The sequence below is a fragment of the Chiloscyllium plagiosum genome, unplaced genomic scaffold, assembly GCF_037043375.1.
Source record: "Chiloscyllium plagiosum isolate Xiang-an unplaced genomic scaffold, Cpla_swu_hap1 HiC_scaffold_19, whole genome shotgun sequence".
NCBI lineage: Eukaryota > Metazoa > Chordata > Chondrichthyes > Orectolobiformes > Hemiscylliidae > Chiloscyllium > Chiloscyllium plagiosum.
In genome coordinates, this window is record NW_028270157.1 from 73,568,139 (window position 1) to 73,584,180 (window position 16,042).

The 16,042-nt window shown below is 47.3% G+C and overlaps 1 protein-coding gene across 6 annotated transcripts in view; it reads right to left on the bottom strand.

Moving 5' to 3' along the window:
* The window catches only part of LOC122562959 (F-actin-monooxygenase MICAL3-like), a 587,087-nt gene that overhangs the window by 222,408 nt on the left and 348,637 nt on the right, over positions 1-16,042 (bottom strand). For 5 of the 6 annotated variants that reach the window (XM_087997540.1, XM_087997538.1, XM_087997535.1 and 2 more), the window contains exons 18-20: positions 12,712-12,798; positions 7,276-7,465; positions 3,299-3,381 (exon numbers count right to left, since the gene is read on the bottom strand). In XM_087997540.1, coding sequence (XP_087853666.1) covers positions 3,299-3,381; positions 7,276-7,465; positions 12,712-12,798 — 360 coding nt within the window. The remainder of the gene's footprint in view (positions 1-3,298; positions 3,382-7,275; positions 7,466-12,711; positions 12,799-16,042) is intronic. The other variant, XM_087997541.1, reaches the window with a different exon arrangement.

Sequence of the window (16,042 nt, forward strand, 5' to 3'; positions counted from 1 at the left end):
AGAACTGATGAACTATACACACCAGAACAGGGGACAGACCAACTGTGCACAGAAGCAAATGGAAATCACTGACTCGTACACACCAGGACAGGGAACCCACTGACTGACTTTAATGACAAAAGATAGAGGTAAACTCTCAGAATGAGAGATCCAAGTGACTAGTGAGAATGGGGAGTTGGAGGAAATTAGTAAGAAGATTATACTGGTGAATTTAATAGGGTTGAAAGTTGATAAATCTCCAGGACCTGATGGTCTACATCTCATAGTGCTGAAGGAGGTGGCTACAGAGGTAGTTGATGCATTGGTGATTATCTTCTAAAATTCTATCGATTCTGGAGTGATTTCTACTGATTAGAAGGTAGCAAATGTCAGCCCATTATTTTAGAGAGGAGTGAGTCAAAAAAACATGGGACTCCAAGATTAATAGCCTTATATCAGTAGTAGGGAAACTGCTGCAATTTATTATAAAGGACACTTGGATATCATTAATCTGATTGGATATAGTACAAATTTGCAAATGGAAAATCATGTCTGGTGAACTTGGAGTTTTTCGAAGATTCAACTACAAAATTGATAAACAGGAGGCTGGTTCAAAAAATAAAAGCACATGGGAAAGAACGTGATGTATTGGTGTGGATTAATGATTGGCTAAGAGACAGAAAATAGACAAATAGGTGTTTCTCATGTTGGCAGCCTTGGATCTCAGCTGTGCACAACATATATCAATGATTTGGAACTGGAGATCAAGTGCCTTCTTGCAGCACAAGGGTAGTGTCCTACCCCGGGACCGAGAAACCCGAGTTCAAGTCCCACCTGCACCAGGGTCCCAGGTTCGATTCTCGCCTCGGGTGACTGTCTGTGTGGAGTTTGCACATTCTCCCCGTGTCTGTGTGGGTTTCCTCCGGGTGCTCCGGTTTCCTCCCACAGTCCAAAGATGTGCAGGTCAGGTGAATTGGCCATGCTAAATTGCCCGTAGTGTTAGGTGCATTAGTCAGAGGGAAATGGGTCTGGGTGGGTTACTCTTCAGAGGGTCGATGTGGACTTGTTGGGCCGAAGGGCCTGTTTCCACACTGTAGGGAATCTAATCTAATCTAAACAGGAATGAGTACTGAGGAAGATGACAACTTCAGGAGGACTTGGGCAGGCTTCGTGATTGGGCAACAACTTGGCAGATGGAACATAAAGTGGAAAAATGCGACGTTATCTACTGTGACAGGAGAAATGAATGTACAAAAGTTGTAAAGTATTAGACGTCCTTATTGATAAGTCAGTCACTGAAGACTGACATGTAAATGCTGCAAGCCATTAGGAATTAGGTCTTATCACAAGAGGATTTGAGTACAGGAGTACTGAAGTCCGGCTTCACTTGATAGGAAGTGGTTAGACCACACCTGGAGTACTGTATGCAGTTTTAATCTCCTTATCCAAGGAAGAACACTATTGTCAGAGAGGGAAAGTTCACCAGACGTGTTTTTGGGATGACAGGACAGTTCAATGTAGAGAAGTTAGTCAAACAGGGCCCACATTCTCTTGAGTTTTGAACAATGACAGGTGACCTTATTGAAACTTACAAAATACTTAATATATAGTAGGTATAAGAAGGTAAGATCTTTCCTCTGGTTGGGGTTTCTGGAACCAGGGGTCACAATTTAAAAGTAAGGGTATGCTACCTAAGTCAGTGATGAGGAGAAATGTTTTTACGCAGGTTTGTGAGCCTTCAGAACTCTCTACCACAAAGGGCTGTGAAAGCTCAGTCTTCAAATATATTTAAAATAGAGATTTCTGATTCCAACAGCGTACAGAGTCTGAGGGATGGGGTGGGTAAAAGACATTGAAGTGTTTCATCAGTCAGATCGTGTTCAATGGCAGGACAGGCGCAATGGACTGAATAGCCAGCAGGATTCAGAATGCACACAACATGCCAGTGAACTGACTACACTGACAGTGCTGAAGACACAATGACTGTACATAACAGGAAAGGCAACACAGTGACTGCACAGATGGACAGTAAACACACAGACTGTTTACTAACTCTAAACAATTTGAGAGACAACCTACTGACTGCACGTAACAGGACAGTGAAGCCACTTTATTGTACACAACAGTACCATGAACATACTGACTGTACAGAACAGGACGCATACAACAACTTTGGGAAGATATTGAAAGCACCCAGGTACAGTACTGAAACTAGAGAAACCCATCCCTAAAACCTGGGTAGGTTTAATTTAGCTGTGACTTTCGGTCCCAGTCAGGAAAATCTGAGGGCTTTTTCCTAGAGCTTTCAAATACCCGTGTTAAATATTCTCAGCTTCAAATAAATTCTTTAGGGATTTATTCAAATACTTCTGGTCTGGAACTATTAGGAATCATAGAAATATACATTTTTACAGCACTGAAAGAGGCCATTTCACCCATTGTGCCTGTACTGGCTCCTGAATGAGCTATCCAGCTAATCCCACTCTCCAGCCCTATTTCTGTAGTCCTCGAACTTCATCACTTTCAAATATATATCCAATCTCTCTCTCAATACCTACTGTGGAATCTGTCTCTCATAGGTGAACCATTGAGTCGAGAATTACTCTCCATGTTTGTTCTACCAAAATTCAATACTTCACATTTCTCTGCATTGAAACCATCTGCCATTTGGCCAAGGTGTCAATGTCCCTCAGCTGTCGTTCAGCATCATCTTCACAATTCATTATTTGACCTAGGCAGTGGCAAATTTGCAGATTCAGCACTCAATAGCCATCTCTAAATTGTTTACATAAATCAGAAAATTAAACTCCTTGCTCTAAGATAACTTATTTTTACTATCGTCTCCCTTTCTCAGAAGTCCAGTTTTACACTTGATCTTCATCCAAGGACTTTTGCAGAACTGCTCCAAACTGAAACTAAAATTAAAAAAACGGTATTTTCAAATTCTGGGTGTTTCTCCTAATTCCAAAAAAAGAACCAAGTCCAGAAATTTCTCCCAGAAACCCTGATACCCAATTGGTTACCTTGCTCGTTTGTGTATTATAGAACATACAGAGAACTACCTCTAAAGCAAGTTGTTTGAAAAGAAATCACAATGGCTGCAGAAATACCTCGAAGTTAGTCATTAAAGCCTTCACACACAAAGAAAAACCCACATGGCATGAATACAAAACTTAAAAATCCAAGTGTTTAAAAAGTGATGCTTTTATATCTGTATAAAAGCATACTGCCTCAATGTTTGAAACTCAGTGGATGAACCCACTCACCCCAAACCCTTTCCCCCCTGTACACCACCAAGCTCCCTAATGTAGGATGATACCTGGGCTTGTGCTGGAGGAGTTGCTGATCTTTTTCTTGCCTCCCTCCCTGCCAGTCGATAATGAGGCTTACAGTAGAATTTTCCTGCAAAATAACAGCTTTGGTTAAACAAGAGCAAGAATTCACCAGAGAGTGACCATGAACACTCACCCATATGGCATCCTGAAACAGTTATAGCAGAGGAACCAGGATATATCCACTGCACTGTAACAACAACAGAGTAACTGCAAAACCATCAGCCTGTAGTAAGAAGCATCACCAACGGTAGAGTAACTGGGAAGGTATTGATTGGGAAACATTTATTGCACAGGAATAGGAAACATCAATCAAATAAAAGGTGGTTTGATGGGATGGGTTTAGGATGGGGGGGGGTTGACGGGATGGGGGTTGTGATGGAGTGGGTTTAAAATGGGGGGTTTTGATGGGGTGAGTTCAGAATAGTGGGGGTTTGATGGGGTGAGTTCAGAATAGTGGGGGTTTGATGGGGTGAGATTAGGATGGGGTTTTGATAGGGTGGATTTAGGATAGGAGTGTGATAGGGTGGGTTTAGACTGGGGGGGGTTTTGATGGGGTGAGTTTAGGATGGGGAGGTTTGTTGAGGTGAGTTTAGGATGGGGGGTTTTAGGCTGGGGGTGTGTGACAGGGTGAGTGTAGGGTGGGGGTCATTTAGGCTGGGGGGGGTTGACGGGGTGAGTTTAGGGTGGGGGGGATTTTAGGCTGGGGGTGTGTGACAGGGTGAGTGTAGGGTGGGGGTCATTTAGGCTGGGGGTGTGTGACGGGGTGAGTTTAGGGTGGGGGGCGTTGAGGCTGGGGGGTTGACGGGGTGAGTTTAGGGTGGGGGGCATTTAGACTGGGGGGGGTTGATGGGGTGAGTTTAGGGTGGGGGGGTCTGACGGGGGGTTTAGGTTGGGGGTTGTGACGGGGTGAGTTTAGGGTGGAGGGGTTGATGGGGTGAGTTTAGAATGAAGGGGTTTGATGGGGTGAGTTTTGTATGGGGTTTTTAGGCTTTGGAGGGTTGACAGGATGAGTTTAGGATGGGGGGACTTGACGGGGTGGGTTTAGGCTGGAGACGTTTTGATGGGGAGAGTTTAGGGTGGGAGGGTTGAGGATGGGGGTGTTTTAGGATGGGGGAGTTTTAGGCTGGGGGTGTTGACGGGTGAGTTTAGGATGGGGGGGTTTGATGGGGTGGGTTTAGGCTGGGGGGATTGGCGGGATGGGTTTTGGATGGAGGAGTTTGATGGGGTGAGTTTAGGATGGGGGGGTTTTAGGCTGGCGGTGTGTGACGGGGTGAGTTTAGGGTGGCTGGCGTTTAGACTGGGCGGGTTGATGGGGTGGGTTTAGGATGGGGGGGTTTAGGCTGGGGGTGTTGACGGGTGAGTTTAGGATGGGGGGGTTTGATGGGGTGGGTTTAGGCTGTGGGGATTGGCGGGATGGGTTTAGGATGGTGGGAGTTTGATGGGGTGAATTTAGGATGGGGGGGTTTTGATGGGGAGCGTTTAGGATGGGGTGGGTTTGACGGGGTGAGTTTAGGATGGGGGGGGTTTTGATGGGGAGAGTTTAGGATGGGGGGGTTTAGGATGGGGGGGGTTAGGATGGGGGTGTTGACGGGGTGAGTTTAGGATGGGGGGTTTGATGGGTGAGTTTAGGGTGGGGAGGTCTGGGGTGGGGAGATTTAGGCTGGGGGGGTTGATGGGGTGAGTTTAGGATGGGGGGGGTTTGATGGGGTGGGTTTAGGCTGGGGGTGTTGGCGGGGTGGGTTTAGGATGGAGGGGTTTGATGGGGTGGGTTTAGACGGGGGTGTTTAGGATGGGGGGGTTTGATGGGGTGAGTTTAGGATGGGGTGGTTTGATGGGGTGGGTTTAGGATGGGGGTGTTTGACGGGGTGAGTTTAGGATGGGGGTGTTTGACGGGGTGGGTTTAGGATGGGGGTTATTGACGGGGTGAGTTTAGGATGGGGGGGTTTGACAGGGTGAGTTTAGGATGGGGGGGTTTGATGAGGTGAGTTTAGGATGGTGGGGTGTGACGGGGTGAGTTTAGGATGGTGGGGTGTGACGGGGTGAGTTTAGGATGGGGGATTTGACGGGGGTTTTTGATGGGGTGTGTTTAGGATGGGGGGCTTGACAGGGTGAGTTTAGGTTGGGGGAGTTTGACGGTGTGAGTTTTGGATGGGGTTTTTAGGCTGGGAGTTTGACAGGGTGAGTTTAGGATGGGGAGGTTTAGGCTGAGGGTGTTGACGGGGTGAGTTTAGGATGGGGGGGTTTGATGGGGTGAGTTTAGGGTGGGGAGATTTAGGCTGAGGGGGTTGATGGGGTGAGTTTAGGATGGGGGGGTTTGATGGGGAGAGTTTTGTATGGGGTTTTAGGCTTGGGGGGGTTGACAGGGTGAGTTTAGGATGGGAGGATTTGATGGGGAGAGTTTAGGATGGGGGGGTTTAGGTTGGGGGGTTGACAGGGTGAATTTAGGATGGGGGGTTTTAGGCTGGGGGTGTTAACAGGGTGAATTTAGGATGGGGGGTTTAATGGGGTGAGTTTAGGTTGGGGGGGTTGACAGGGTGAGTTTAGGTTGGAGGGTTTAGGCTGGGGGGGTTTAGGTTGGGGGGGGTTGGCGGGTTGAGTTTTGGATGGAGGGGTTTGATGGGGTGGGTTTAGGCTGGGGTGTTGGCGGGGTGGGTTTAGGATGGGGTGTTGGCGGGGTGGGTTTAGGATGGAGGGGTTTGATGGGGTGAGTTTAGGATGGGGGGGGTTTGAGGGGTGAGTTTAAGATGGGGGTTTTGACGGGGTGAGTTTAGGATGGAGGGGTTTGATGGGGTGTGTTTAGGCTGGGGGGGTTTGACAGGGTGAGTTTAGGATGGGGGGTTTGACGGGGTGAGTTTAGAATGGGGGGGTTTGATTGGGAGAGTTTAGGATGGGGAGAGTTTAGGTTGGGGGGGTTTTAGGCTGGGGGTGTTGACGGGGTGAGTTTAGGATGAGGGGTTTGATGGGGTGGGTTTAGGCTGGGGGGGTTGGCGTGGTGGGTTTAGGATGGAGGGGTTTGATGGGGTGAGTTTAGGATGGGGGGGTTTGACGGGGTGAGTATAGGGTGGGGGGGCTTAGGCTGGGGGAGGTTGATGGGGTGGGTTTAGGCTGGGGGGATTGGCGGGGTGGGTTTAGGATGGAGGGGTTTGATGGGGTGAGTTTAGGATGGGGGGTTTTAGGCTGGGGGTATGTGATGGGGTGAGTTTAGGGTGGGGGGCGTTTAGGCAGGGGGGTGTTGATGGGGTGAGTTTAAGGTGGGGGGTGTTTAGGCTGGGGGGGTTGACGGGGTGCGTTTAGGATGGGGTGAGTTTAGAATGAGCAGGTTTGATGGGGTGAGTTTAGGACGGAGGTGTTTGATGGTGAGAGTTTAGGCTGGGGGGGTTTGATGGGGTGAGTTTAGGCTGGGGGGGTTTGATGGGGTGAGTTTAGGATGGGGGGGTTTGATGGGGTGAGTTTAGGACGGGGGTGTTTGATGGTGAGAGTTTAGGATGGGGGGTTTGATGGGGGATGTGACGGGGTGAGTTTAGGATGGGGGTGTTTAGGATGGAGGGGGTTGATGGGGTGAGTTTAGGATGGGGGTTTGATGGGGTGGGTTTAGGATGGGGGTTTTTGATGAGGTGAGTTTAGGATGGTGGTGTGTGACGGGGTGAGTTTAGGATGGGGGTTTGATGGGGGTTTAGGATGGGGGGGGTTTGATGGGGTGAGTTTAGGCTCGGGAGATTTGATGGGGGTTTTTGATGGGGTGTGTTTAGGACGGGGGGTTTTGACGGGTGGGTTTAGGCTGGGGGCTTTTTGATATGCTGGTCTTAGGATGTGGTTCTAATGAGGTGTGTTTAAGATGGGGGGGGGATGATGGGGTTAGGTTTGATACGGATGGAGTGAATTTCAAACAGTGATTTGGTTGTGGAGTGCTGTTTGGATGGACGGGTTTTCATGCATGGTGTGTATGTGGATGTGAGCTTACCATTTTCTGGATTATAGGCGTAACTGGCAAGTCGGAGTGTTACACCACAGTGCGCACATTTGAAGCAGCCACGGTGAAAGAACTTCCCTTCAGCACTCAGACGCTCCATCACATAAACTCGCTTGCCACAAAAATAGCAAACGTCACTGCCTCCAAACTGTGAGGGGAACTCCTTCTTCTTCAACGATTGCTAAAAGGAGAGATTTTGTTACTGGAGTCATGTTCAGGCACACCTCAAAGTCCTTTTCAATGACTGCCCCAGTATCCCCTTGCTATTTAGATCACCTCCTACATTAGGCCCCCATCCCTTCAACCATTGTCACAAATTCTCACACACTGCCTCCTGTTTCCTATGTGTCTGCCTGATGGAGTTGATAGTTGCCTCACATCTGGGTGTGGGTTCAATTCTCAATCCAGAGATCCCAAAATCCAGGCTGAGAGAATGTGGCACTGTCAGAGGTGCTGTGTTTCTCTGGAGACATGAACCAGACACCTGCCTGTCCTCTCAGAGGATCACAAAAGGCAGTGTCCAAAACACAGGTATTCTGCCCATTGTCCTGCCTAATATTTATCCCTTAACTAAAGATCACAAAAACAATCATTAGTGCTGTTGGACAGAACTTGCTGGAGTGTAAATTGGTTTCATGTTTCCAAGAAACCAAGACCTATAAATAGAGGCGGGACATACCACCCCCGCTTCACCAGAGACTGTCACTGATGATATTACCTAGTCACGGTGACAAAACGTCTGAAAACAAACCTTCCAGCTCAGCGAGCTAACTTACAGACTTATCATCAACCTGAGCTACAAATCTTCTCAAAAATCACTAGAATGGATCCTATTTAGTCCATCCTTGACCCGCTCCAATCCCATGCCCACCACTCAACCACAATAAAATTCAGAAGCAAAATCAAATGTTAGTCCTGTGAATTCACAAAACGTATCAATCATGTTAGTGATCACAACTTGCCAACCCTGTGACTGTAATGGCTGGTGTTTCTCAGTGTCAGCTGCAGTGCATGTACAGTATCCCAACAGGTGAAAGAGAAGAATTCACTTCACTATGAATTTGTACGTAACTGTCTTATTTGGGAGGGAGGAGAACTAGACTGGCTGGTTCTCAATGACTTCATCCTAGGTTACTAAAGGAGGTCCCAGTGGAGATAGTAGATATCCTTGCTATGAACTTTCTGAGCTACCAGGAATGTACCAGGAATGTACCATTCAGCTGGAGAATAAAAAAACAGGCACCAGGAGATTTTAGTTAATGAAGGAGGGACAAAGCAAATTTGTAAAAGGCAGATCATGCTCAACTAATCAAAAAAAATTGTTTAATGAAATAACAGAGAAGCTCGCTGAAGGGAATGCTGAGGATAAAACTGAGATGGATTTTAAGCACTGTTCAACATTACCACAGAAAAAGGAATATGACAGTCAGTGACAGCTTAGCTAAAACATTGATTAAGGACAGAAAACAACAAATAACAAGGAATGATTATTTTTCAGGTTGTAGCAAAATATACAAGAATTAAGCTGGGTGGTTCAGCTCCTGTACTACCTGTGTGTGTGTGTGTGTTAGTGACAGCTCCTGTACGGTCTGTATGTGTCTCAGTGAGAGCTCCTGTACGGTCTGTGTGTGTCTCAGTGACAGCTCCTGTACGGTCTGTGTGTGTCTCAGTGACAGCTCCTGTACGGTCTGTGTGTGTCTCAGTGACAGCTCCTGTACGGTCTGTATGTGTCTCAGTGACAGCTCCTGTACGGTCTGTATGTGTCTCAGTGACAGCTCCTGTACGGTCTGTATGTGTCTCAGTGAGAGCTCCTGTACGGTCTGTATGTGTCTCAGTGACAGCTCCTGTACGGTGTGTGTGTGTCTCAGTGACAGCTCCTGTACGGTCTGTATGTGTGTGTCTCAGTGACAGCTCCTGTACGGTCTGTGTGTGTCTCAGTGACAGCTCCTGTACGGTCTGTGTGTGTCTCAGTGACAGCTCCTGTACGGTCTGTATGTGTCTCAGTGACAGCTCCTGTACGGTCTGTATGTGTCTCAGTGAGAGCTCCTGTACGGTCTGTATGTGTCTCAGTGACAGCTCCTGTACGGTCTGTGTGTGTGTGTCTCAGTGACAGCTCCTGTACGGTCTGTGTGTGTCTCAGTGACAGCTCCTGTACGGTCTGTGTGTGTCTCAGTGACAGCTCCTGTACGGTCTGTATGTGTCTCAGTGACAGCTCCTGTACCGTCTGTATGTGTCTCAGTGACAGCTCCTGTACGGTCTGTGTGTATGTGTCTCAGTGACAGCTCCTGTACGGTGTGTGTGTCTCAGTGACAGCTCCTGTACGGTCTGTGCGTGTCTCAGTGACAGCTCCTGTACGGTCTGTATGTGTCTCAGTGTCAGCTCCTGTACGGTCTGTGTGTGTCTCAGTGACAGCTCCTGTATGGTCTGTGCGTGTCTCAGTGACAGCTCCTGTATGGTGTATATGTGTCTCAGTGACAGCTCCTGTATGGTCTGTATGTGTCTCAGTGACAGCTCCTGTACGGTCTGTGTGTGTCTCAGTGACAGCTCCTGTATGGTGTATATGTGTCTCAGTGACAGCTCCTGTACGGTCTGTGTGTATGTGTCTCAGTGACAGCTCCTGTACGGTGTGTGTGTCTCAGTGACAGCTCCTGTACGGTCTGTGCGTGTCTCAGTGACAGCTCCTGTACGGTCTGTATGTGTCTCAGTGTCAGCTCCTGTACGGTCTGTGTGTGTCTCAGTGACAGCTCCTGTATGGTCTGTGCGTGTCTCAGTGACAGCTCCTGTATGGTGTATATGTGTCTCAGTGACAGCTCCTGTACGGTCTGTGTGTGTCTCAGTGACAGCTTCTGTACGGTGTGTGTGTGTGTCTCAGTGACAGTGGCTGTGTTGTCAATCTGTGTCAGCTCCTGTATGGCCCATGTGTATCTCAGTGTCTGGTTCTACATATGTACAGAACACAGCAGAATGTGTTGCAAGGATGTTTAGATGTGGAAGTTATGCCCTTAGTACTTGACAGAAGGCCACTCAGAAAAGGGAGTAGAAAGCAAAAACATTTTGAAACCTGAGGAAGTGTTACTCAATAGCAGGAGGATAAGTTGTGAGGCTATATAACAGGCAGGATCAACCAAATAGGAAGTCAAATAAACAGCACAACAGCGAGTGTGATACACAACTCCCACAGCACAAAAGCAAGTGTGATACACGACTTCCACAGCACAACAGCAAGTGTGATACACAACTCGCATAACACAACACAACAGTGAGTGTGATACACAACTCCCACAACACAACAGCGAGTGTGATACTCAACTCCCACAGCACAACAGCAAGTGTGATACACAACTCGCATAACACAACACAACAGCGAGTGTGATACACAACTCGCATAACACAACACAACAGCGAGTGTGATACACAACTCGCATAACACAACACAACAGCGAGTGTGATACACAACTCGCATAACACAACACAACAGCGAGTGTGATACACAACTCCCACAACACAACAGCGAGTGTGATACACGACTCCCACAGCACAACAGCGAGTGTGATACACAACTCGCATAACACAACAGTGAGTGTGATACATGACTCCCACAGCACAACAGTGAGTGTGATACACAACTCGTATAACACAACACAACAGCGAGTGTGATACACAACTCGCATAACACAACACAACAGCGAGTGTGATACACAACTCGCATAACACAACAGCGAGTGTGATACACAATTCCCACAGCACAACAGTGAGTGTGATACACAACTCCCACAACAGCGAGTGTGATACACAACTCCCACAACACAACAGCAAGTGTGATACATAACTCGCATAACACAACACAACAGCGAGTGTGATACACAACTCCCACAACACAACAGTGAGTGTGATACACGACTCCCACAGCACAACAGCGAGTGTGATACACAACTCGCATAACACAACAGTGAGTGTGATACATGACTCCCACAGCACAACAGTGAGTGTGATACACGACTCCCACAGCACAACAGCGAGTGTGATACACAACTCGCATAACACAACAGTGAGTGTGATACATGACTCCCACAGCACAACAGTGAGTGTGATACACAACTCGTATAACACAACACAACAGCGAGTGTGATACACAACTCGCATAACACAACACAACAGCGAGTGTGATACACAACTCGCATAACACAACACAACAGCGAGTGTGATACACAACTCCCACAGCACAACAGTGAGTGTGATACACAACTCCCACAGCACAACAGTGAGTGTGATACACGACTCCCACAGCACAACAGCGAGTGTGATACACAACTCCCACAACAGCGAGTGTGATACACAACTCCCACAACACAACAGCGAGTGTGATACACAACTCCCACAACAGCGAGTGTGATACACAACTCCCACAGCACAACAGCGAGTGTGATACACAACTCCCACAACAGCGTGTGATACACAACTCCCACAACACAACAGCGAGTGTGATACACAACTCCCACAACAGCGAGTGTGATACACAACTCCCACAACACTACAGCGAGTGTGATACACAACTCCCACAACACAACAGCGAGTGTGATACACAACTCCCACAACACTACAGCGAGTGTGATACACAACTCCCACAACACAACAGCGAGTGTGATACACAACTCCCACAACACAACAGCGAGTGTGATACACAACTCCCACAACACAACAGTGAGGTGATACATGACTCCCACAACAGGCATGTCAGGATATGAGGGGCAGGAATAGTTTAGGAATACAATGTAGGGAGCTATGAAAGAATCAGATATACTTTCATGTTGTGGTGCTACAGCTAACAGCTCAGTGGAACTTAACCAGACATTGCTTCCTCATACATTGCAAAGCATTTGTGGAGAGAGACTAGGTTCATGATTGCAATGGCTTCATATGTAGAGGATTGGCACTCTTTCCACAGACATCCCATCAAACTTTCCCAGGATAAAGGATAGACACAGGATAAATCACCCGCTACTCTTTTACGCTGAAAGTAAAGTTTCCTCCACTCTTTTAAACGGAAAATAAGTTCCCTCTACTCTTAGCTCTCTCTATACTTCTAAACTGCAACTTGACACTATCCTCATCAAACAATCCTAGGACAGGTACAGCACAGGGTAAAGCTCATCATAAAGCTGAATGGAGTCCATGTCTAATATGCATCACTCTGTTGACACAAAACACAGAGATTAGCTGTGACAGAACCGATTAGAATAGAGTTATTGGTGTTAATATTCCACCTTCTGAGACTTGACTCAGTCCTGATTAATGCCTGAATGAAGCCTAAACCAAGCCTGGTGGATAGAAGATTGTGTTAAGAGGAGACGTGAACTGGGGTCAGAAATCACCAACATCAGCCAGAGTTACACACATGAAGCTTGCAACACCATACTGTGATGTCACCTGTGTGCAATGAGATGACCCAGGAACAGGCCAAGGAAGCATTATTACTGTCTTGGGACAAGCTCGCAATGGCAGCACATCTCTTCGCTTGATTTGGAAATACAGGGAGAGAAAGAAAACATTACAGTTTGTAGAATAGAAGTTACAAATCCAGACAATTACAGCTTTTCAGTACAATTATTGGTCATTTCCTCCATTTCAGGACGTCAGTCCTCAGAAAGTTAATACTTTATTTTTTCACCCAGAATCCCTTAACGTTGTCACCGTCAAACACTCTTCCAGGTCAGGAACAGCATGAGGTTAGATACAGAGTAAAGATCTCTCTGCACTGTCCCCATCAAACACTCACAAGGCAGATATAATGCAACTCTGTCAAATTCGGAAAGTATTGTCATGCAGCAACTCTGCCTGAAACCTAATGAAAGCACAAATTTATTATGATATGAAGTACATTGAAGCCCAACCTTTGAAAGAAAGGCTGATTTGTAGATTAGATTAGATTACATTACAGTGTGGAAACAGGCCCTTCGGCCCAACAAGTCCACACCGACCCGCCGAAGCGAACCCACCCATACCCCTACATTTACCCCTTACCTAACACTACGGGCAATTTAGTACGGCCAATTCACCTGACCTGCACATCTTTGGACTGTGGGAGGAAACCGGAGCACCCGGAGGAAACCCACGCAGACACGGGGAGAACGTGCAAACTCCACACAGTCAGTCGCCTGAGGCGGGAAGTGAACCCGGGTCTCTGGCGCTGTGAGGCAGCAGTGCTAACCACTGTGCCACCGTGCCGCTACAATTGTAGCAATCAAAAACCCAATGACTAAGTTTGCAAATGACACCAAATTAGGGGTTGTACTCAACACTGCTCCCTGCCTCATTCCTGATGAAGGGCTTTTGCCCGAGATGTCAATTTTCCTGCTCCTCAGATGTTGCCTGACCTGCTGTGCTTTTCCAGCACCACTCTAATCTAAACTCTGATCTCCAGCACCTGCAGTCCTCACTTTTGCCTTATTCACATAACGTCAACAATTTCCAAAAGAAGTTCAACACAGACAAATGTCAGGTGATGTAACATGGTGGACAGAATAGTGAGGTCATGTGATACCTGGGCTGTGCATCTGGTTGCATTGAGGGAAGAAAGTGACCTGAGTACAAATATGCCAAATACCAAATGCCATGCCACTGATCAAGAAGATCATAAGGAAGGCACAAAGCTAGCAGTAAGTTTTCATTGTACAGAGACAAAGTTCTGCAAATAGGCAAGTTCTGCTAAAGCAATACTGCATGCTGCTCAGATGACTCAGAGTACTGTGATAGTTCTGGCTGCCTTGTTATATAAAAGGACATCAAGGCACTGGAGAGGGTGCAGAGAAAGGGGCAGCACCGTGGCTCAGTGGTTAGCACTGCTGCCTCACATCATCAGGGATTCCAGCCTCAGTGACTGACTGCGTGGAGTTTGCACATTCTCCCTGTGTCTGCGTGGGTTTCCTCTCGGTACTCTGGTTTCCTCCCACAATCCAAAGATGTGTAGGGGAGGTGAATTGGCCATGCTAAATTGCCCCATAGTGTTCAGGGGTGTGTAGGTTAGGTGCATTAGTCAGGGGAAATGTGGAGTGGTAGGATAGCGTAAGGGAATTGGTCTGGGTGGGATACTCTTCAGAGGATCCGTGTGGACTTGCTGGGCCAAATGGCCTGTTTCCTCACTGTAGTGATTCTATGATTCAAAGATTAACAAGGATAATCCAGAAATATTTGAAAAATACTGACAATCTGGTCTCTCCTGATTTGAAAACGGAAGGCTCAGGTTAAGGAGTTAACACACTGTTTTAAATTGACAAAAGGTTTTGATGGAGTGTATACAGAGAGAGTATTTCCTCTTGTGGGGAACACTACGACAAGGAGTCATTAGTATAAGATAACTACCAAGAAATCCATTCGGCAATTCTGAAGGAATGTCTCTTCCCAAAGAATGTGGAAGTCATTCCCCCAAGGACTGGTTGAATTGAATTGCATCGATGTATTTAAAAGGAAGCTGGACAAGTGAATGAGAGTGAAGGGAACACAGGGTTATAATGGTCAAATTAGACAAGAACCAAGAGAAAGGTGGCAGAAGGCTCATGTGAAGCCCAAGTCCCAACATGAACTGATTGGGCCGAACGTCCTGTCTCTGATTGGGCCGAACGTCCTGTCTCTGTTGTGTATACCCATTGATCAGAGAAATTCAGCCCAATGAATCAGAGACCACAAACTAGGATCAGGTGAAATTGACAAACTGTGTATTACAGGCGATATTGCTGGAAGAGAAATGGACTAGGCTGACACAGAACTGACAGTCTGTACAGGCAGATCAAGGGGTCTCTTCCCCAAGCAGTGGGCACAGGCAGTTTTTATTGGGATATTAAAGAACAGTCGAGTAAAACACAATCAATGGGAGGACAATCAGCCATCAGGTAGCAGCAATCAGTCTGTGATTGAGTCAGGAGATTCCGATCCTCTGTGTGAGTGTAGGTGTTAATGTCTCTCATCCAGGCATCAACAGGTGTCCATTGTGGTTAGTCCACAAGTGAGGTACCTTGGTGCCTTTCAGTCTGAGCACCCTTTGCGGATTCCAGTATGTGTGAGGAATGAGGCTGCCCTTAGGGCTTTGGGAGCAGTTGTGCTTATTGAGCGCTAGGAAGTCTATTGTCAGGCTGTCTCGGCAAGTGTATTCCTCAGTCTGGAAGGGGCTTGAGTCATCTCCTGTTTGCTGCCTTGTGTCTTAGTTAGCCTTGAGGAGAAAGTGAGGTCTGCAGATGCTGGAGATCAGAGCTGAAAATGTGTTGCTGGAAAAGCGCAGCAGGTCAGGCAGCATCCAAGGAGCAGGAGAATCGACGAAGGGCTTATGCCCGAAACGTCGATTCTCCTGTTCCCTGGATGCTGCCTGACCTGCTGCGCTGTTCCAGCAACACATTTTCAGCTCTTAGTTAGCCTGTTTGGTCAAGGCTGAGGTACTCTGGGTAGTTTCTGTTGCAGCTTAGGCAGACATGGCTCCTTATGCTCTTTGTGGCCATGCTGTGGGTGGACAGGGAAGGGGATTTTCTCCTACACCAGTACACTCCTCTGTTTACCTGTTTCTTGTTCATGCATTGTTTTATATTCAGATTAAATGCTTGCACTCTCATTATTATGTACCTCATCAAAATGGAGCCTTTGCCAGTCAGCTTGCCAGCAAAATGCTTGGAAACATCCTGTCCACCCAGAGATGACCCAATGGTCTGAGGGTGAGCAATAGCTGCAATAGCACCACTGCACTATTAAACACGGAATGGTATATATAGGCTCT